At 35.6% G+C, this 24,145-nt stretch overlaps 1 protein-coding gene across 3 annotated transcripts in view; it reads left to right on the top strand.

The window, feature by feature from the left end:
* TAF4B (TATA-box binding protein associated factor 4b) overlaps positions 1-24,145 on the top strand; it is a 119,722-nt gene that overhangs the window by 77,142 nt on the left and 18,435 nt on the right. For all 3 annotated transcript variants that reach the window (XM_029922603.1, XM_029922604.1, XM_029922602.1), the window contains one exon: positions 12,074-12,184. In XM_029922603.1, coding sequence (XP_029778463.1) covers positions 12,074-12,184 — 111 coding nt within the window. The remainder of the gene's footprint in view (positions 1-12,073; positions 12,185-24,145) is intronic.

The raw sequence follows: 24,145 nt of genomic DNA, 5'->3' as shown, positions 1-24,145 counted from the left end.
ACTTCTCATACTCATTTCTGTTCAGTAGAAAATTTATCTAAAGATGTTATCCAAAAAAATAAGTATGAGAACTATACCCATTACCCTCTTTAAACAAGCCTGGCTTCATAGGTTATTTGGGGGTGGACAACCTTTTGTTCTGAAACAGACATTCCTCTTTGTTTTAATTAAGGACCGATTAGATGCTTATCTTACTTCTAATTCCACCCACTTTGGGGAAAATACATATCAGTAAGCTTGCTCTTTTATCTTTAAAAATCTTATCTTTTCCTTTTTCATAAACCTTCATTAACATCATCTGGGTCGATTGATTTTTTCCTTCAGGTTTGTATGGGATGGTTTTGTTTGGTTGGTTTTTCTTTTAATATTGTGTTTAATTGTTCCCTGAGGGATGAATAGGTGGACAGTATTTTTCAAAGAAAATTGTAAAAGTAAATGTGCAAAAAAAAGTTCCTCTCTTACTGAGAGCAGGTGGTAACAAACCTGTTTTTTCCCTCTTTGCACCTCCATTTATTTTTTTCCTAGCAAGATTTAAAGGACTGTATAATTTCTTTCCAAAATAATTTGAAAATTTTCTAGTTGCTTGTTATCCTAAATCTTTCAATTAAAAAAAAAAAAAAAAGACCAAATACACTGGCTTCATTCCAAACACAGAGTCACTTTGTAGTAGTTGCAAATGTTTGATGAAACTACAATATTGTCATTTTTTGCCATTTCCTCTGCCCCCTAGAGCTTTTAATAAATTTAATATTCTAAGGGGCTCTAGTTTAGAATCAAACTCACAGGGATACCATATTGTGTTTGGTTGCAAAAGTCATTGAGTCTGTCTTAATGTAGTTGACCTGTTGTCTTGTATGGTAATTTGTAAGGTTATCACTTGAGATATGCTAATTATTATCACACTGTTATAAACTATAAGCTTTCATTTGTGATTATTTAGTATTTGGGCTGTCTGGGACATTTTCTTTGTTCGGCTTTGAAAACTAGCATGGATTCCTTTCAGTTGCTCAATTTAAGATTTGTTTGTTTTCTTTTTCCAGGTTAACTAGCTACCTTCCAAACTAGTCATAGGAAGTAGATTAAGGAGAATACCTTATGCATGCAGAAGTCCAAAGAACTATTTAGAGAAGTTGTAGGCTTTATTGATCCTGAGAAATGTTTCAGCAATGATATTTGTCATATAAATATTAGATAACTCGAATCCCCTTCATACATAATTTTATAATCTATGGTGGTTTCAACCGTTAAGGACTAGAGTTTTGATCTTGATCATTTCTCCTGGGTGTTTTCTTCTCTTTTAATACCATTTATTAAGGGCTAGAGTTTTGATCTTGATCATTTCTCCTGGGTGTTTTCTTCTCTTTTAATACCATTTTAGAGCCTTTTCATTTATTCTTTGCATTTGGGGTATAAGGACAAACTGTGTTAAATCAAGCAGGTTTTTATAAAAGTTTCTAAAAAATTTTTTTCATCCTTCCTGTCGACTTCCAATTTAGTCATTCTCAGTTGGAACTTAAAAAAAAAAATGGGCTGCCCTTGGCATTTGCCTCCAATCTAGTCTCAGTCCACTGAAGTGGCTCCTGCTGCATACTGTTCTTATTGACCTGACAGGTTATCTGTCTGTTTGAAAACCTTACTGTTGTCTGGCTAAAATGTCTACGGATATCCCCGTAATTCAGACATTTTAGTTTCAACTTTGGGGCTGTGCCCCCCACCCCTTTTCTATTTTCGCCTTAAAACAACAATATTATAAGTAACTTTATATTTTTAACATCAAATGCTGATTTTAAAATTGTGATTTAAAAAATTTTTCCTACATATGTTTCCTAAAATCTAAGTTCTGACATTCTTCCATTTCACCATCTATTTGTGAAAAGTTTTAGATAGGTTACTAATTGCCAAATTCTGACTTCAAACAAGTAGGCACATCTTTGTTTAATGCAGCTGTAGGCTTGTTGAAATATGTACTGTGTGTCCTAGATTATCATCTAGCCTTCGATGTTTTCCTTTCTTACTACATCATCTAGAATTCTTAAGAGTAAGCCACCTGACCTTGGAATTCATACATCCTGATTCCTTCAACATTTGTAATATATACTGTAACCCTTATTTCCTTTTGAATAGATCCTCTTTCTCCTTTGGGAAATGTGAATTCAGTACGTCAGTGCAGAATGAGACAAAGAATTCATTTACTATCTTTTAACAACTCCTAGCATTCTCACTTTCATTTGTTACCAGACAAAGAGGAAAGAAAAAGTAATGCAAAACCTGTACGTGCTGGCACTTAGCTTCACAATGCAACCAGTAGAAACTATTATTTTGGTATGAGAAAGACAAAAGATTTTTAAAAATTTTTTCTATGTTTATTAATTTTGAGAGAGAAAGTGCACACACGCAAAGAGGGAAGGGACAGAGAGAATCCCAAGCAGGCTTCGTGCTGTCAGCACAGAGCCTGATTATGAGGCTCCTACCCAAAAACTGACATCCTAACCTGAGTCAAAACCAAGAGTCAGACACTTAACTGATTAAGCCACCCACGCAGCCCCTTAGATGAAAAATTTAAAGATATGGAGTCAGTGAAATGTGATAGTTAAGGCTGTTAAATTATAGCAATTTGTATTTAAACTTTATGCTAGTTCTGCATGAGCCAAAACTCATGGAACACTGAACAGGACAAAATGAAACTTGTCATTTTAAATATATATATGTATGTGTGTGTGTATATATATATATTATTTTAGTCATTAAAAATCTATTTAAGCAATCCAATTAATTTAATATGGAGAAGACATTTGTGAAATGACAAGTTGTAAAGAGCTATGTACATATACAAACAGATGCAAATATTTCAAAGCATTGATAGTCTAGGATAGACGTTCTCAGACTTTGGTGGACATGAGAATTAACTGCAGGGTTTGTTAAAATACAGATTGCTGCCCACCCCCTCCCCCCAAACAAGCTTATGATGCAGTAGGTCTGGGTGAGGCCTGAGAGTTTACATTTCTAACAGATTTCCAGGTGATTTGCTGTTGCTGTTGCTCCTCTGGAAATCACACTTAGAACCATTGGTCTAGGAAGAGAAGGAAGAGGAATTTTAAAATCCATCACTTTGATTTTCCTGCTGACTAAATGGTCATAGAAGGTCAAACAAAATACTGTGGTTTGGGAATCTGAGAGTTGGCATCTTGAACTGGCACTGTTCAGTTACCATTCAGAAGTTCTCTCTTGGAGCAGGGAAAGCTACACTCACTTTATTAGTGGATATTTTCTCAAGATATGCTTATTGGTTGTATCTCTTGATTGGTGTACCGTACGTAGGAAAGATGATACTTTATTTAGAGCTTCATCAGAAGGTTACATACATTAATTTTGAAGTATAGAATCTTTGTGACCTGAGAGACATTCTACCCTTTTGGTAGAAGAGGTATGTATCGTAAGAGAAATAGCATTGAACTGGATAGAAGTCAAGAGTCTTTAATTCTAGATTAAGCCTGCCATTGTCTGCACCTCACTTTGGGGAAGTTACTTTATTTCTTGAACTTACCCCAATTTCCTTTTATAGTTGATTCTTGAACAACACAGGGGTTAGGGTCACTATCCCCCTGTGCAGTCAAAAATCCATGTATAATTTTTGACTCTCCCCAAATATACCTACTAATAACCTTCTGTTGATAGAAAATCTTACTGGTAAAATAAACAGTTGATTAAAGCATTTTTGTTTGTGTTATATATCATGTACTGTATTCTTATTCTAAGCTAAGCTAGAGAAAAGAACATGTCATTAAGAAAATCGGAAAGAAGAGGAAATACACTTCTAGTACTGCACTGGATCCTAAAAGAATTATGTATAAGTAGACCCATGTTGTTCAAATCCTATTTAAAATGAATAGAGGGGTGCCTGGATGGCTGAGTCAGTTAAATGTCTGACTCTTGATTTTTGCTCTGGTCACGATCTCATGGATTGTGGGTTTGAGTCCCGCATTGGGCTCTGCACTGACAGTGTGGAGCCTGCTTGGGTTTCTCTGTCTCTCTGCCCCTCCCCAGCTTGCATGCTGTGCTCACTTCCTCTCTCTCTCTCAAAATAGATGTTAAAAAATAATAATAAAATAAAGTAAATATAACAGCACACGTTCTACTTATGTTATAAAGCTGTCATAATTTAGAGGAAGGTGATGTGTAAAAGGAAAGATAGTTACTTAAAAATGTTAGTTATAGAAACATTTAAGATAGATGCCATCAAGCTCTTAAATAAGCTCCATACTGACCCATAGATATGTTTTGGGTTTTTTTTTTTTTTTCTTTCAAGAAGACTAGAAAGAAGGTTGACAAGAAAAAGAATGTAAGGAAAAGACATGGAGGGGGAGGGTTCTGTAATCTAATACAAATTATATTTTATTTATTTAATTAATGTTTTTTTTTTAATTTATTTTTTTGAGAGACAGAGACAGTGAGAGCAGGGGAGAGTCAGAAGGAGAGGGAGACACAGAATCCGAAGCAGGCTCCAGGCTCTGAGCCATCAGCACAGAGTCCAATGGGGGACTCGAACCCATGAACCGTAAGATCATGACCTGAGCCAAAGCCAGACGCTTAACCGACTGAGCCACCCAGGCGCCCCAGATTATATTTGTTTTAAACAATATGGATATCAAGTATTATGCTTAAGTCTAAGGAAGAAAGTGTCTAATTGAGACTAGAGAATGCTATTTTCCTGAAATGTAAGGATGGATTAGAAGGGCATTGGATTCTACATTCCAGATTTCAAGTGTCTCAGGTGTTCTGGACAGTGTCTTGACATCATAAGAACAGCAGTAGTGGCTGGAAGAAAAAAAAATACTTAGACCGTGTATTGTTAGATTTGGTGTAATGCCTGCCGAATAATTGTCTTTGAGAGGTTGAAAGCGATCCTGTGTTTCTGTTGTAGTATCCCTGAATTTTAGGTGAGATTGGGGGTGAGGGGATAGAGATTGTTTTATAACTTGCTTTGTTGGTTCCATTGGTTTAGAATTCATTTGTTAACAGTGTTTAGTGTGGTATTGTTTGCTTCTTTTTAGTGTAATTTTTTAGGATTTAACCTTTTCCCCCCAGTAAGTTATAGTAATTTAGAAGTGATTATTAGCATTATTGAGAGTTTTAGAGTTTGGTTAATTTTTACAAAGCCTATCTAAAATTCTATCAAAATGTTTACTATTTAGAAAACATCTATTGTTTGATGGTAGGGTTCTACTGTTTCTATGTACACATTAACTGTGAAATCTAAGCAAGACATTGTTCTTAATTCTTTGCAGAATTCAAAAGTAGGTAGCATACTTTATCTCTCTTATTTTTTCAGATCTTTCAAATATTCCTATTTAGTGGCAATAGCTATTTTCAGTGCTACTAATGTATGTATTTTGGACAGGATACATAAACTTTGGAGGAGACATTAACTTACCTTTCAACTCCGTCCTTTCCTTTATACCTTATTATATCACTCTCTAAGAGTTCATAGCAAAATCAGACTGAAGATGATAGCACTTCATATTTCTGGATCATTTGTTATGAAGGACAGCTCTGCTGTTGTCTCTTGTACTTTCAGCACCTGCCTTTTTTTTTTTTTTTAAATATCTTGCCTGCCTTAAGCACAAAAAAGAAACACATTTTCTAATTTCCCATAGTGTCAGTGTCACAATTATCTAAATAATACAGTCCTTCCTGTTAATACGTCCCTGTATCTGTGAAGGGACTTGGCTATATAACATTTGACTTATTCATTCTTCATTTAGCTCCTCTGCTTCAGTTTTGTTTACCTTTTTCATTAATTTTTTAAAAAATCTTTTGTCATTCAAAATTATGCACTTAGCATCTAGAAGTACCTCTACTGAACTTTACCTCTGAGATTATCTCTAAGGTAATCTATTAATGTGTTTTGGACTTGATGAAAGGGATTGTTACTTAAAAATGAACAGAAACAGGTAGTAGACATCAAGAATAAAATAATCTTCAACAACCAGCCATTGCTCTGTTGCTTCTAGGGCACTAACTTGAATTTTAGGGAACCTCTGCTTGATATCAAGAAGACTATGATAAGGGAAATGAAGGCTTTTGCCTTTTTCATTAGCCATAAGGAAGGAGTAAGGGTATTCTTAAAAGAAAACTTGCCAAGCCTCTTTTTGTACTGAAGTGTGTGTTGCTGGTAAGTGAGCAAGCAGGCTTTAAGTTTTATGAAGCAAAGCTTAGTAGGAGTATAATTTAACAGAAACCTATTGTCAGAATTCTGGTTTAATGCGCTTTTAAAGGTTTCAGTTGATGGAGTAAAAAGCACTTCTGACTGTCTCTCCCACTGAATACAGCTCTAAAACCTGAAAAGAATGCGTGGAAGAGCTTTTTGAATGTTTTGAAGAGTAAATAGTAGGCAAATTGGGGAAGAAAATGAGAATTCAAAATACCACTAATCCAGCAGTGAGGTTGCCTTCCTTCTTTTCACCTTCCCACCCCCATTCTTCTTCTTGCTGCTTAAACTCCTAGGCCCACTCTTGAGCTACACATTTGTCACATGTGAATCTGATTTTCATCGGCATACATAAAGACTTTAAGAATGGAACTAACAGAGGGGAGCCTGGGTGGCTCAGTCAGCAGGTCATGATTTCACAGTTCATGAGTTTGAGCCCCACGTCGGGTTCTGTGCTGATGGCTCAGAGCCTGGATCTTGCTATGGATTCTGTGTCTTCCTCTCTCTTTGCCTCTCCCCTGCTCATGCTCTGTCTCTCTCAAAAATAAATAAACATTTTAAAAAATAAAAAAGCAAACAAGAAATGGAACAGCAATGCTAGGTCCCAGGCTGACCACTGAGTGATACACATTTGGGACATATCCAGTGAGCACTGCAAAGCTTTGAAAACTGAACTGATATTGAAGCTTGAGCTAACAAAAAATACATTGGAACTTGTGGCCTAAATCTCATTGACCTGTTTTGCATACTAAAACAAAAATGTCATACTCCAAAGGATTTAAGGAAGACCCAGAGTCTTTTAATATTTCAAATATTCAGGATACTATTCAAAATTACTTGACTTGAAGAACCAGGAGTAAATTTCTAAAATGGAAATTTTATTTTTAAAAGGGAAATTTTAGAACCGAAGGTAACAGTAATCAAAATAAAACACTCGCTGGATGGGCTGGATAGTAGAAAAGAGATGAGAGGAAAGAGTCAGTGAACTTGAAGATGGACAAATCCAAACAACTAAGGAGAAAATGGACCAAAAACAAAAACTAGAAAAACAGAGCCTCAGAGACCTGTGGGACAATGACCAAAGGTCTGGCATTAATGTTATTGAAGTCCCAGAAGAGAAAGAGTAAAATACTAAAGAAATGTTTAAAAAATAATTGCCAATAACCTCCCAAATTTAGAAAGACATAAACCTAAAGATTGCAGAAGCTCCATGAACCCCACAAACAGGTTAACCACAGAGAAACTCAGATTCAATTATATCTAAGAAAACTAAAGACAGAAGAAATTCTTGAAACCAGCTAGAGAGGTATACCTTGTACAATAAGGAATAGCAATTCACGTGATTGTAGATTTCGAATCAGAAACCATGGAGACCAAAAGAAAGTAGCAAAATATTTTTAAACTGCTGTAAAAAAGAGCTGTCAACCAACCCAGAATGCTATATCCTGTGAAAATGCCCTACAGTAATGAAGGTGATACAAAGACAGTATCAGACGAAGGAACAAGAATAGAATCCTTTGCCTACAGACCTACTCTAAAAAAATTGCTTAAGGAAATTGAAGTTCTTCAGAATAAAGTGAAAATGATACCAAAGGGAAAATGATACCAAACTTTAAACATTAGGAATGAAGAAAGAGCAACAGAAATAGTATATAGTCTGCTTTTAAGACTTAAAATATTGAAAATGGGACACCTGGGTGGCTCAGTTGGTTAAGCAGCCGACTTCAGCTCAGGTCATGATCTCTTGGTTCGTGAGTTCGAGCCCCACATCAGGCTCTGTGCTGACAGCTCAGAGCCTGGAGCCTGCTTCAGATTCTGTGTCTCCCTCTCTCTCTGCCCTTCCCTTGCTCTTTTTCTGTCTCTCTGTCTTAGAAAAATAAATAAATGTTAAAAAAAAATAAAATATTGAAAATAAAAATTTTAACATTGTCAGGGATTTTCAGTATATACATAAGTAATATATAAAACAGTTATAACAATGTATGGAGAGTAAAAGGACATAAAGTATCTATATTCCACTTGATGTGGTAAAATATTGATTCTAAGTAAACTGAAATTTTAAGTAAGTATACTGTAATTTCTAAAGCCACCACTAAAAAATCCTATAAAAACAATAGGTAAATTAAAGTGAAATATTTAAAGTTCAAATAACCCAAAACAAATAGGAAAAGGGAAACAAATGAAAAACAGAAGGAACAAACAGAAAAGATATAATAAAATGGTAGACCTAAATCCAAAAATGTCTAAGTTATTCTATTAAGTGTAAATGGTCTAAATTACCAGTTCAAAGATAGAGATTGTCAGAATGGATTTCAAAACCATGACTAAATTTTATCTGTTTACAAAGAAACTCATTTCAAATGTAATAATGTAGGTAAAAGTAAAAGGATAGGAAGAATGCTTATGTTAGAGAAGAAGAAAAGTCTCAAATCCATCTAAGCTCTTAACCTAAGAAACTAGTAAAAGAAGAGCAAAACACACCCAAAGCATGCAGAAGGTAAATAATAAAGATAAAAGCAGAAATCCATGACTTTGAAAACAGAAGGAAAAATTGAGAAAATAAAATAAAAAACTAGTCCTTTGATCACAAAATTGATAAATCTCTAGCTAGACTGGAAAGAAAAAGGATGTAAACCACCAGTATCAAGAAAAAAGAGATGGAAAATCACTACAGACCCTGTAGATGTCAAAAGGATAAAGCAATACAAAATACTCTATGCAAGTAGTTTGACAACTCAGATGAAGCAACCAGTTTTTTTAAAAGCATCAGCTTATCAAAACTTAGCCAAGTGAGGTAGCTAACCTCAGTAGTTTTGTAATTATTAAAGTCAATTTATAGTTAAAACCTTTCAATGAAAAAACCTCCAGCCGTAGATCATTTTACTTATTAGTAAATTCTTCCAAAGATTTGTAAAAGAATTAATAACATGTCTCCACAATTTCTTTCAGAAAACAGAAGAGTTAGGAACTCTTCCAGTTCATTTTATGAGACCAGCATCATCCTACTAACTATCCAGAAAAACATTATAAAATAGGAAAACATTTCAGTATCCTTTGTGAACATAGATGTTTGCAAACATCTTCAACAAAATATTAGCAAATCAAATCTAGCAATGTATAAAAATAACATGCTCAAGTGGAGTTTACCTCAAGAAAGCAAATCTGTATTACTATTTAAAAAATCAGTGAATATAATCTACCATATTAACAGTCTAAGAAAGATCATAACAATTAATGCAAAAATACGTTAGGTAGATTTCAACATGTATTAATAATTCTCAAGAATCTAGGAATGAAGGGACTTCCTCAGTCTGATAAAGTGCAGCTATTAAAATCCTACTAACATTATTCTTAATGATGAAATGACTGAATGCTTTCTTCCAGAGATGAGGAAGAAGGCCAAGGATGTCTGTTTTCATCACTATTAATGTTATATTGCCCATACAGTAAGGCAACAAAAAGAAAATTAGAGAAATTAAATAGTATGGGTTGTTTTGTTCTCTAAACTGTGTATTTTGTAGTGCAAATGTTTGTAATTTGTATGAAGTCTAATTTGTCAGTTTCTTTTTTTTTTTTTTTTAATGGACCTGCTTTGGGTGTCATGTTTTAAGAAATCTCACATGTGAGATTTCAGAAAACCAAAGTATACTTTGCAGAGTGAGAGAAAATGTTTTACTACATAGATAGGGAAATTGACAGAGGTCAATTTAGAAACTTTTTATTTGTTGTGACTGTCTTGTAGATGCTAATTTTCTCCAGGGGAAGATTTAAAAATTGTAGCTTGTTGTTTGATTTGTGCTTCAGGGTAGATTAACTAAAATTGCATTTTGTCATCTAGAAGTTCCAGATTATGACAGCATCAGACTCTGAAACTGTATATTTTATTTTAAAGGCCAGCATCAGGGAACCTGGGTGGCTCAGTCGGATAAGCGTTTAGCTTTGGCTCATTCATGATCTTGCGGTTCATGGGTTCGAGCCTTGCATCGAGTTCTGTGTGGACAGCTCAGAGCCTGGAGCCTGTTTCAGATTCTGTGTCTCCCTCTCTCTCTCTGCCCCTCCCTTGTTCGCACTCTGTCTTTCTCTGTCTCAAAAATAAATAAACGTTAAAAAAATTTTAAAAAGTCAGCATCAACAAAAGATAGTTTACAACTCCTGAAATACTTTTCTGGCAATTTATATCTGTGTAAACCTGCAGTTTAAAAGAGGGATTTTTTTTCCCCCTGTGATTTGTGAAAGGCAAATGGAGAATGGTTCTTAATTTTTTTTTTTTTAGTTGTGTTTTCTGCTTTACTAAAGACTCAGTTACCTATGGATTATCTTTGGTCTTTAATATTATAAAATAATCTGAAGTGATCTTTACTTTGTATCTCCTTGAGACTGCCTACTTCACCACAAACTTTACTATTTTCATGCTCCTCTTTTCTTAATATGTTCAAAATTTGGTCAGTTGTCTTTTAACAAAACTTATTTTTGATGTTTATTTTTGAGAGAGACAGAGCACAAGAGGGGGAGGGACAGAGAGGAAGAGAGACACAGAATCTGAAGCAGGCTCCAGGCTCCAAGCTGTCAGCACAGAGCTCGATGCTGAGCGCGAACTCACAAATCATAAGATCATGACCTGAGCTAAAGTCTAAAACTTAACCGACTGAGGCACCCAGGCACCTTGGTCAGTGTTCTTTTTGAAGAATATTCAATGTGTGTATATTGGGCTCCTCAACAGGTTACTTTCAGTAGACTATCTTGGAGCCTGGTATTGTTTGAATATTTATCAAGCAACCAGTGACAGGTTCTTTCTTCCTTTCTCTCCATAGTAATAAGATTTTGATGGTAACTGAACATTTTTCCTCTTCTGGAGAATCTTAAGGACATATGTAGTGATGTTGTATTTTGACTTGGTTATCTTCCCCCCCGCCTTTTAAAAATTTTTTTTATTTTTAAAGAACTACCATTTGACAATCACCTGCCTCTGTGAAATGATACTATGGTTTCATGCCTTTATTTATAGTTCTAATGTCTTATTTATCTGTCTTTTAATGGGGCATCATTACGAATACCTCTGCATAGTTTACTACCCACATACTAAGTAATTATATCTTGTAGATTTGGATTTTCTGGGTTAATTATGATAAAAACTTGACAGCAAAAACAGTGTTTGACATGAAGATAAATATAGAGTAAGTCCATGTGAAAGTGTGAAAGGGATCGTAATAAGAACACGTGGCTCTGAGTTCTGTTTCTACCACTTATTATTTTGTGTGACCTTTATGAAGTTTTGTCTAAGCTCTTACAACATGTCTTTTTTAGGGGGAAAAATGAGTATATATATATGTATAACTTTAATATCCTATTATAATTAATACATACTTTTTAATGAGGTGTGAGAGTTAAATGAGTAAATTTTTAAGGAAGTATTTTGTAAATCATCCAGCATAGAACTGTTTCCTATAATTTACAAAAGCTGTCTTTATTTTCAAGTAACTTTCTTTTATTTTGAAAAAAGTTGACTATTGTAGCCAGTTTCTCTCCTAAATTTACTGTTCAATTTATTCTTCAGGCATTTCTTATCTGTGATTAAACTAAGGAGAGATTAAGCACCAGATGCTTTTTTTTTCCTTGCTTTTCTTCTATTATATACTACCTCACCTAAATTCTTCCTCTTATGTTTAGAGATTTAGGATTAAAGAGTTTGTTGGAGTAAGGATCTCAAGAAATGATATACTCTTGGCTCTTAAGGGAATTTATTATTCATTTTATACTGTAACTTATTTGGTAAAGAACACAGAAATAGGCTTAAAGATAAGTTTCTCTCCCCCTCTGAACATGAGTGTGAAAATACTGACTTTTTTTTTTTATTTCACCTTCTAGTTACAACAGTTGGAGCTTGCTCAGATACAGCATAGAGATGCTAACCTCACAGCTCTTGCGGCTATTGGACCAAGAAAGAAGAGACCACTCGAATCTGGGTCTGGATGTGAGGTATTAAAGTAGTGTTTGTTGTTTTATTTTTCATGTCAAGAAAGCAAGCCAAAAGAAAGCAAAGACACGCAGATAAGTTTACCCTACCTTACATGCTGGTGCTTGTGAAAACTCTTCCTTTGCCTATTTTATAAAATCTTAATTTTGCTGTTTTTTAAAGGAATATATCACCTTGAACTTCACTCATCTTGATTACTTATTTTATACTTTGTCCTGTTCCCCATTCACCCCCATTTCTGTGCATTCTTTCCAGTAGTCTTAGACAATCCTCTTTCTATTGTATATCTATCTTTTTTAAGTTTTTAAAAACATTTATTTACTTTTGAGAGAGAGAAAGAGACTGCATGAGCAGGGAAGGAGCAGAGAGAGAGGGAGACAGATCTTCTGAAGCAGGCTATGCAATGACAGCAGAGAGCCAGATGTGAGGCTCGAACTCATGAACTATGAGATTATGACCTGAGCTGAAGTCAGATGTTCAACCAGTTGAGCCACCCAGGCGCCTCCAGCTCATATCTTAAGATCAAATCTGCCCTCATTATTTCTTCCATGAACCCCAACTACTCATTCCTTCATTGACTTCTCCTTGTCTCAGTACATAATGTGTTTGCATGGCAAATTCTTCTCTGTTCCTTATATGATGCATATTTTTTCTTTGCAAGGTTTTAAACTTTTTGAGTAGGACTATAATCCTGTTCATTTGTATGCTTCCACAGAACCAGGCACTTAAATACTCAATAAAAATTGTTAATCATTTGATTAACACCAAGAAAAGATCCGACTTCCATCTCTAGAACAATTATTGGACATAACGTTAGATTTGTGGGTTGATCATCAGGGTGAGATAGAGGTACCGTAGGAACACTGAGGTAGGGTCAGCAGGAGGAGAGCCACGGCTCGTCTGCTCTGTGAAATTCAGTGTGCTTTGAGGCCAGCTCCTTCCTAGCACACACTCTGAACATTGACAGTTCCTAAATAAATGACAGCCATCTCAGTAAAGGAAGGATTTAAAATATCTAGTTGTTTTTCATTATAAATGTAATGAATGGAAATGTTCACAGGTCTCCCCAAAAAATCGCAGTATTAAAAATGTTTGAAAAATAAGTGATCCTCCTCAAAGATTTATAGTTCCCCATCTCCTGCCCAACCAGGTGAAACCATTATTAAGATTTTGTCATAGCCTTCTAGAAATTTGTCATGAATGTGGACATGTATCTTATGGGTGTTCACGAATCACATGCTTGATTTTGTTTTTATGTAATTGTGATCAAACTATTCTTGTTGTTCTGCCCTTGATGTTTTTTCCTTTTTCTATAATCTCCCTCACATAACTGACCTCCATACTTTTTAAAGGTATAGGACATTACTATGTTTAGAAAAACATAATTTACTCAACCCAATTCTATAATGGAAATTTAGGTTTCTTCCAGAACATTGTTGTACTTACATTGTATAATGTAACTGTAGGCTAAATTCCTAAAAATGGAATTCCTGGTTTAAAAGGTTGTGCATAACATGAAAACCTTTTTGGAAAAATTCAATCACACAAAGAATAGTATAATAAATCCCCATATACCCACCACTCTGGTACACCTACTTATCAGTTTATGCCTAGTCTTATTTATATCTGTGCCAATTTTCTCTGTTTTTTTTATACCTCAGGTTATTTTTTCTTAAGTTTCTTATTTATTTTGAGAGAGGGGATATGCATGGGAGTTGGGAGGGAGGGACAGAGAGAGAGGGGGGGAGAGAGAGAATCCCAAGCAGGCCCCACAGTGTCAGCATAGAGCCTGGCATCAGCTTCAAACTCATGAACCATGAGATCATGACCTGAGCTGAAATCAAGAGTCAGATACTTAACTGAGCTACCCAGGTGTCCCTTCCTCAGGTTATTTTAAAGTCCGTTCTAGACTCCATATCATTTTGTCCATACATATTATTTGTTGCTTTTGATTTTTATTAAATATTTTTAAATTACCCTCTGAATAAGTTGTATCAGTTTTTAAATCCATTAGTGCCTCTTTTCCCACACTGTCATTAACACTGCAGATTATCTTTGCCCTCATTAACATTGCAGATTATCTTTGCCCTTAGATGGTTGAAAATGTGATTTTTAATAGAGTATTTAAATTACAAGTAAAATTTAGCAATTTTTTCCTATGTATATTGGCACTCTCAGTTTACTTTTTCAACTGAGTTATGTTTTTCAATTGATTAAGAAAATGGAACACACCACACCCCTCCACCCACACCCCTTTCTAGTTTGTCTAGGCTTTCTTCTTGTCAAGGTTTTTATTTTCCTTAAAAAAAAAATCTTTGAGTTGTTGTGTTCTGGCTTTCCATTCTATTTGGCAAGGCCATTCTTAATTAGAATTATGTGGTAATACATTTATCATTTTACCTTATAAGTACGAGTCTTTGATTCATCCAGAATTTCTTTAGATTTGGAATTAAGATATGGCTTTAGCTTTATTCCCTTCTTCCTTTATTCTTCCCCAGGCCCACAGATTGTCCCAGCACTATTTACTCAGTAGGTCTTTCCCCCACTGATTTGAACTGCTACTTTTGTCAAATAAATTTAATATTTTTTTTTTATAAATTTAATATTGAATACAAATTCCCGTATGTATTTGGGTCTGTTTCTATATACTGTGATCCAGTGCTATCTGATTAAAATGTTCTATCCTTGAATGGCTACATACAGCTGTTGAGCAATTGAACTGTGGCTACTAATTGAGGAATAAAATTTTAATTTTTAATTCTATTGATATATATCTATTTATTTATGTATTACTACAAAATACTTTTTCCCATCCTAACCATTTTAAAGCTGTACAGTTCTATAGTGCTAAGCATATTCAATTTGTTGTGCAGCATATCTACAGAACTCGTTTGCTTTGTGAAACTGAAACTCTACACCCATTAACAACTCCCCATTTTCCCCACAGCCCCTAATAACTACCGTTCCACTTTGATTCTGTGAAATTGACTACTTAGATACCTCATGTAAGTGAGATCATATAGTATTTGTATTTTTGTTACTGGTTTATTTCATTTAGCATAATGTCCTCAAGGTTGCACATCTTTTTTTTTTTTTTTCCAAACTTTTTTTTAAATTTTTTAAATGTTTTTATTTATTTTTGAGAGAGAGAGAGACAGCATGAGTAGGGGAGGGTCAGAGAGAGAAGAAGTCACAGGATCTGAAGACAGGCTCCAGGCTCTGAGCTAGCGGTCAGCACAGAGCCTGATGCGGGGCTCGAACCCATGAACCACGAGATCATGACCTGAGCCGAAGTCGGACGCTTAACTGACTGAGCCACCCAGGTGCCCCAAGGTTGCACATCTTAATATACTTAAAAATATGGTAGGGATGCCTGGCTGGCTCAGTCAGTTAAGCGTTAGACAACTCAGGTTGTGATCTCATGGTTTGTGTGTTCAAGACCCACATTGTGCTCTGTGCTGACAGCTCAGAGCCTGGAGCCTGCTTCAGGCTCTGTGTTTCCCTCTCTCCCGGCGCCCCCCCTCGCTTCCTTCTCTCTCTGTCTTTCTGTCTCTGTCTGTCTGTTTCTCTCTCTCTCTCTCTCAAAATTAAACATTTAAAAAATTAAACAATAAAAGTCTGGTGAAACTAGTTCAGTGAAGAGTTTTTATGTTTTTATTTCTCTACCACAGGATGACCCACTGCCCTTTATTTTTGGTCTCTTTGTATATGAATGTGTATAAATACTTTATTAAAACTGGGGCATGCTATTTCATCATGAAGCCTATTGCTATAAATATGACTTCGCGTACTTGTTTCCTTGTTGCAAGAATTGTTATTTATAATTTTTTTCCCATCCATGGAGTTATTTATACCTCTTTTGAGAAAGAGCTATAGATATCTAAGTTCCTAGCCTTCCTTTCTGTTAGTATTATGCAGTAAATACTACTGTACTCGCGGATGGGGCGAGTACACGTGCTTTGAACTCAGATCTGGGTTTGGTTTTTTTACTCTGTTAAGTTTTATAGTTTTTGACAACTTCTTTAAACCCAGCACCTCAATTTTCCCCACTTGCAAAATGGGTATAATACCTGCCTGTAATGTTTTAAGGATTGGATTCTGCAAAGTGTTTAGCTGGTTTCTGTCCTCAAGAATGGGCTTAATAAATTATCATTGTTGTCATCGTAGTAATAGTACCATTATTTTAGCTTTAATCATATTTTATAAGTAGTCTTAATGATCCATAGTGAATTTAAAATGTTAACCACTAATCTCTTCAGAGCTTTGCTGCTGAGTTTGTCACAAATTATAAAGCAAAACATTCTCTGGTGTACAATAATCAGATATTTAAGTGTTTTTTTCTTTTACTGTATGTTCAAATCTGAGAAAGGTGATAGGTTAGGGGGCAGGGAGAAATGTATTTTTCGTGTTCAGAGATAAAAACTAGTTTATACGATTTATCTATTGGCATTAAAATGGAAAATTATTAACTTAAATTTCAAAACAGATGTGTCATCACTTGGATATAAATATATTGAATGTGTTTGCTTGGTGCTCTTTAGTTTTGAGAATTTAGGCGAGTACATTTTCCTCTGTGTATCTTGGGATTTAAGCTTAGGTAGTTGTCAAATTTTACTATATTATGTAACAGTACTTTAAGTAATGCTAACCTAAATTAAAAATATCCATTTCTTTAACGAGCTGGTGACATTTTAGTATAATCCTTATTTTGAAATTAGCTTGAAGACTATTTTCTTTTTTGTTGATTTTTATTTATGTTTTAACTTTATAAACTATTTTCTTTTAAAACTAAGAAACTGGGGAAATGATGTTTAAGTTTATTGCTGATTTATTTGCCCTTCCAGTAACTTCAATTGCATTAATTGGAATTATTTATAATTTTTTTTATGTTTGTTTATTTTTGAGAGAGACAGAGACAAAGCATGAGCGGGGTAGAGGCAGAGAGAGAGGGAGACACAGAATGTGAAGCAAGCTCCAGGCTCTGAGCACGCAGCACAGAGCCCAGAATGGGGCTCAAACTCATGAACTGGGCTCGAGCCAAGGTTGGACACTTAACTAAGTGGGCCACCCAAGGTATCCTAATTGGAATTATTTAAAACTCTTTATTCATTTGCCTTCTTCCTTGAGAAATCCTGTAAAAATTATGTATAAAACCATTTATATTTTTAATATTCTGTACCTTGGAAACTGAGACTTTACTTTTTGTCTTCTTTATAGATGGGAACCTGAAATCTTACCTGTTTGATTTAAATTGATGGGAATATATATATAATCCCAGAGGGGAGTCAGATAGAGTCTGGTTCTTTGAAGAATAACTCCTTAGTTTAAATGTGGGGTTTTTTTTTGTCTACTACAGAAAATTAAGCTTACTAATAACTTTCACATTCATAGATTATCATTTTTGTTGATAATAAGTCAACAATAATACATTTGGAGAAATTAGTTTTGGACTTTTGTCCTTTAGTATTTTTTTCTGTATGTAACAAATTATTCTGTATTTCTGTATGTAACAAAATTATCTCTTATCCTTAAAAAGATTTATACATCTTATATATTACAAGATTTATAGATTTACATTTGATATTCTCTTCTAGTAGTCTTTTTTCTTTTATTCCGCGCCCCCCCCCCCTGTTCTAGGAGTCTTAAAGTTGAATAGCATCAGCTACTGTCTTCTTGTGTGACCCTAGCAAAAAGGAACAAGTACCAATTATCATTTTGAATCAAATATTTATACCATAAACCTGTCAGCTTTAAAAAGGGAGGGAAATAGGGGCACCTGGGTGACTCAGTCAGTTAAGTGTCCAACTTCAGCTCTGGTCATGATCTCATGGCTAAGGAATTCGTGTCCCCCGTCTGGCCCTGTGCTGACAGCTCAGAGCCTGAAACCTGTTTCAGAATCTCTCTCTGCTTTTCCACTGCTTGTGTTCTCTCTCTCTCTAAGAATAAATAAACATTAAAAAAAGTTTTCAAGGGAGTGAAATAGTTAAAATTTACTGCTTGGGAATACTTGAATTTGTCCTTAATTTACTGATATGGTTTGAAGTTTTGTATGTGTGTGTGTGTGTGTGTGTGTGTGTGTATATGCATGTATGTATTTAAATATATACATATATATGAAACTAGTTTCTAAATTAATATAGACTGTACAGATGCTTATACAGTAAATTATAACCTACTTTACGGTTTAGAGTGTTTGCATGTTTGTATTGCTTATGTATATTGCTTAGATCATGTGTTCAGGGTCCTTGGAATGTTAAGACATTAACAACTGTACATCCTGTGTTAATTTTAGATCCTTGGATTAGAAAGGATCTTTATTAACAATACTTTCAAATAGTTCACATAGCTTATTAATGACAATATTCATAACAATATTTCTTGATTTTTGTTGAATATAAAGATAGGTTTTATTTTGACTTTGTAACATCTTAAAAATCACATCATTACACATAAAAGCAGTTTTACCTTCAGTGCTTTTTTTTTTTTTTGCAAACATAACTAAATGAGTCCTCCTAAGAGCATTTAATTATTCAATTGCCTTGAAATTGCTGATATTTCTTTTAAAATTAAGTGGTTTCAGTACCAAATCAGCTACATGATGCTTATAGTATTGATGTGTCTAGTATATGTTGCTTAAAATAGTGCTCCTTTGTTAACCAGAATAAAGAAATTATCAAGTGGATAGTATATGTTTGCTCTGTGTTGAAGCAGGCTAGAATGCTACCCTGTAAGATTTTAACTCTTGTGGGGGCCTGGATAGGCCAGTCAGTTAAGCCTCTGACTCTTGGTTTCAACTCAGGTCATGATCCCAAGGTTCCTGGGATCAAGCCCCATGCTGACAGTGCAGAGCCTACAGGGTCTCTCTGTCTGTCTGTCTGTCTGTCTCTCTCTCCCTCACCCTCCCCCCCACACCCCCCCCCTCAAACCTCCATGCATTCTCTCTCTCTCAAAATGAATAAATAAACTTAAAAAAATATTTTGATTCCTGGGGATAAGAGAAGAAAGGTCTTTTACAAAACTTTGCTTAGCAATAAATTAGAAAGTTTGAAATCAGAAATAAGTTTTTTGACATGAAAGAGCACGCTTTAATCTCTATGTTCTTGAGGGGCACAGGTAGTGCCATTCTTTACCACAGTTCTTTTTTGCCAGGCTACAGGGGAACCATAACTTTCTGGAGTGTGCATTGTTATCTATTGTCACCTAACATTTGCTATAAATATCACATAGATTCACTGGAATTTAAAGCATATTATTACTTTAAATAAAGAAGTAGCTCCTTATATTTTGAGGTCTATTTTTTAAATGTTATTTAATTCACACTTCCATAAACAAATCTGCCTCTTTTTCTTAAATAACTTAAACATAAATCTAAATTGTAGTTGAATCTTTAAATTTTCCATAGATATAAAGGTTGACTCTGTCAGCTATTTTCAGGGACATCATGCAAAATATGTTGAACTGCACATTATGGGTTTATCTTTCCTTCTTCCCAAATTTCCCTTAAATATTAGTAAAGGAATGAAAACATAAATACACAAGAATAAGGAAGAGAGGAAAAACAGCAGTAAGAGTATTTAGTAATATTTGAATTGGAATTGACTAGAGACTAGAGGCATTCTTTCTAAAAATAAATAATAACTAAGAGAAGAGGGCTTAAACTTAAATATTAATATGAACATATTGGCAAGGATAAGCAGATATGTAAAGGAAACCTCTTACAAAAAAGATTAAAAGAATGTGGAAGAAAAGGCATGAAGCAGTAGGAAACTAGGAAAAAATATAAAAAGAAGCAGAATGTTTTGCAAACATGAAACAAGAATAGAAAGCTGTTTTTAACAACGACCAAAGAAAATGGAAGAACCTTGGAAATTGAAAGTATGAGAGCAGAAATAAGCAATGACAGAAAGGGTTAGAAGTTAAAATTTAGGTCAGATCCAAACAAGTATTTTTTTAAAAAAAGAAAAAGATGGTATGGTGGATTTGTATTATGTCAAATTTGGTAATCTGGAGCTGCATTTCCCAGAATTCCTTTTCTTGCATAGCTCCTGGTTACTGTGGGCAATGAGGCGTTTTGGTTTTGCAAGGTGGAAGTGAGTGTGCAGCCACATTCTTAATTCTCAGAAGGTGAGTGTGGGCACCCTGGGTGCTACTGCAGCTCACAAAGGTTCTTGGCATGGGAGAGTCATAGGGGTCCTCAGCTTCCCCCATTTCGTCTTTATCAGCTTCCCCAAACCCTGGGCCAGGCCCAGCCCCAGACAGAATCAGCAGCTGACCATAAACTGACCAGGTTCACCATTACTTAAGGCCAAATCTCTGTTATAAATGACATATTCTCCATCATTCCTAGTGTTCTCTGTTCAAATGCTAACTGATAAAGACACCTGCATCATAATTAGTTGTAGAGGAACAGTAATGTAATGATGAGTCCCTAATTTAGTTCTAGGTTTTCCAGAATTGGCTCTTAGGTCTAATTAGATTTAAAAGCATTAATGGGCCTGTTTCAACTGGCAGAGGGGACCCTGGTGATCCATGGCATGCTGTAGCAAAGCAGTTACTTTATCAGCTGTAGACACTAGTAATCAAGTGCCCATAGAAGGTGAAGCTGTGGGAGACCAAGTGTTTACTGCCACAGAACATTTTAACACAAAAATAAGAATAATGGGATAGGTTGGTCCCTTCAAACTGTAGTGGGGAACTTAGGAAACGAAAAGGCTTTAGATTCTGAGCTCAGAATCCACATAAGGGAGTGCAGTCCTCTATGATTGCTGTAGAAGAAACCCCTATCTCTTGTAGCCAGAGGCAGAAATTTCTGAAAACCAAACCCAAAGTCTAGTGTTCAAGTGACTGAGTTACAATACAAATTGAACTTCTAGTTTTGTAGTCTCTTGTGTTAAGGCTACATAGGGGAAAGAATAGAAAACTGGAAGTTGGGGTGGGGAATATGGGCAGATTCCAGTGAAGCTGGGTACCTTGGATTCTTTAATTCTGCCTAGCCACCTTTACCATTCCTACCTCTGTCTGAGGGAGGTTAGTCTCCTGAGGAATCTGTTGTGGCTTGCCTAAGGTAGTTGCCTTTCAAGAGACTGCTGATCTTCTTTAGGACTTACTCTCACCGCCTTTCATTGCTTTTATACCTCTGTAACAACTCGTAACTTCCTCAGGGCATGAGGTAGGTACTTACTAAGCCGCTACCCATGAGGCGGTATAATACACACTAAAAGAAATGAATAATTTTGTCTGCAATTACTTGGGGAATGGTGTGGGAATGGAATAGAGCAGAAGGAATATAAAATTGAATCAGGCTAAATTTATTGATAAGGGCTCACTAAGCAGAGATTCCAGATTGAAGGTATTAGGTCAGAGGGCTATGAGTGGTTCGTTTTTTTTTTTTTTTCATAATATTTTATTGTCAAATTGTTTTCCATACAACACCCAGTGCTCTTCCCCATAAGTGCCCTCCACCATCACCACCACCTCTTTTCCCCCCTCCCCCTTCCCCTTCAACTCTCAGTTCATTTTCAGCATTCAATAGTCTCTATGAGTGGTTCTAACCAAGTGCTTGGTTAGTTGACTGAAAACTACACTAAAAGGTAGCCTAAACTAAGTAAAGTTGAGATAGATCCTAGAACTTTATATACTATAGAGGAAGTTATCCAAATGTGTAAGGAGACTAGAATGTTAGAGTGGGTTTTGCATTCATGAAAAACAAAACCAAAAAAACGAACAAAAAACAAAAACTTGAGGACACATGTTCCCTAGGTGAGTCTAGAGAACACTCCTTTTCTCAGCGCTCTAAGAAATCCATTCATGAGGAGAATCACAACATCCTTGAAGAGCTCTATTGGCCTTTTTTTTTTAAGCTATTAATGACAGCATAACTATTGCCATCAAATTAGAATCCTTGAATTATTCAGGAGTAATGGAATCCCAGGTGACAGCAACAAGTACTGGCACTTAATTGCAAAAGACAAAGGGTGAGAATGTGGTTACTGTAATGTAATGGCTTCAGGAAAGCCAAAGTAGTAATCAGAGAATTCTGAGTTGCAGAGATCTTTGGCATGGCCAAAGTGATTTATAGTATCTGTACAAATGAGACAGATGGGAAACCTTTTGAATTATACATTAATTTCTATATCAGAAGAGCTGTAGACCTGGGGAACAGAAGTGTGACTTGAATGACCTCAACAGAGTTTTATAACCCCTCAACCCATCCCCAGACTAAGCCAGATCCAAGGACCTTTTTAAAGCCAAAGCCTGCCATACAGTAAAAAATCTATGCTGTTGATCTCCTTCTAGGCTTTCCCCAAAGACCTGCAGCCATTTACTAGAATAACTGGACATTGGGGAATGAGAAATAGACTCTTCAGGGATTGATGAATATTGACTCTGAGTGGTATAATGAATTCTAGAACATCCCAAACACCACTGTTTTCCATCAGTTCATAGTGTTTGGCTCGGGTCCATCTAACAGTGGTCCCAATGTGGTTGGTTATTTCCATATTCCTGGAATGCATAATTGTAGTAGACATATTCAACAGCTAACAGAGATCCTGCATTGGTTCACTGACCTGTGGAAGTGAGGGAAAGTCAAGTGGAAGCCACTAGAATGTTGTCTACTTACCAAGATAAACTATTATCTGGAGGAACTGCAGAGCTACCATTATGAATTTGAAAAATGCAGAAGTGGGGATTCCTATCACATCCCTATTCAACATTTCTGTTTGGCATTAGAGAAGACAGATGGATCTTGGAGAACAATAGTGGGTTATCCTAAGTTTAATCAGGTGGTGCCTTTAACGGCAATTGTTCCAGGTGAGGTTTTGTTGCTGGAACAAATCATTGCAATCCCTGGCATTTGGTATGGAGATATTGATCTGGTATATGCTTTTTTTTCTATGAACTTGTTAGTCCAAACCATCAAAATTAGTTTACTGTCAACTGGTGGGGTTAGCAGTATACCTCCCCTAACTTACCTCAGGGCTACATCAACCTTTATGTCATAAGCCAGACTGCAAGGACTTGGATAGCTTCTCCCTTTCATAGGACATTATGCTGATCCATTATATTGATACCATGATGATTTGATCTGCTGAGTAATAGCTCCTATAGACATTTGGGTCAGGTGTATGCGTGTCAGAGAGAGGATAATTCTCACAAAAAAAATCAGGTGCCTGTTTCCTTGGTGAACTTTCTAGGAGTCCAGTGGTTTAGATTATGTTGAGATACCTTTTGCAAGATAGAAAATAATATGAATAAGAATAATAACAACAACAACCTGCTATATCTAGCTGATTTCTCCCATCACAAAGGAAGAGGGCACATTTGGATTTTAGAGGCAGCGTGTACCTTATTTGACCTGAAATGGGGACAGTCCCCTTTTCCACAAATCTTGCTCTGCTCTGTTGACCTGACCAAGAGCTCCAAAGCCTATCTCTTTCATTTACTATCTGGAAATCTATTCTGTTTACTTCCTCAATTTTATTTCCAGTGAGTCCCTCTCTGTCAACTCTTTCTGGGTCCCTTTCTTATCCCTGTCACTTACACCTTTGGATTCCTCAAAGTTGTGATTTCTTTAAGTTTTCTTTAATCTTTATTTTTGAGAGACAGAGCACAAGCAGGAGAGGGGCAGAAGGAGGGAGACACAGAATCTGAAGCAGGCTCCAGGCTCTGAGCTGACATGACTGCAGGGAGCCCGACGCGGGCCTTGACCCCACTAACCCTGCGGTCATGACCTAAGCCATAATCAAGAGTCAGACACTTAACCAACTGAGCCACCCAGCTGCCCCCAGTGATTTCTTTAAAAAGTATTCTTTCCCAGCCTCTTTAAAGTGAAATTTTATATTTAAAATTTTTATTTTCATCAAGACATATGTTTATTGTAGAAAATACAGAGAAGGAAACTAAGTCATCACATCCTTTCACATTTTTACAAAATTTACAGTATGGGAATATTTGGTAACCTA

This window comes from Suricata suricatta, chromosome 14, assembly GCF_006229205.1.
Source record: "Suricata suricatta isolate VVHF042 chromosome 14, meerkat_22Aug2017_6uvM2_HiC, whole genome shotgun sequence".
In the NCBI taxonomy this organism is placed as follows: domain Eukaryota; kingdom Metazoa; phylum Chordata; class Mammalia; order Carnivora; family Herpestidae; genus Suricata; species Suricata suricatta.
This window is presented reverse-complemented; position numbering and strand designations above follow the sequence as displayed.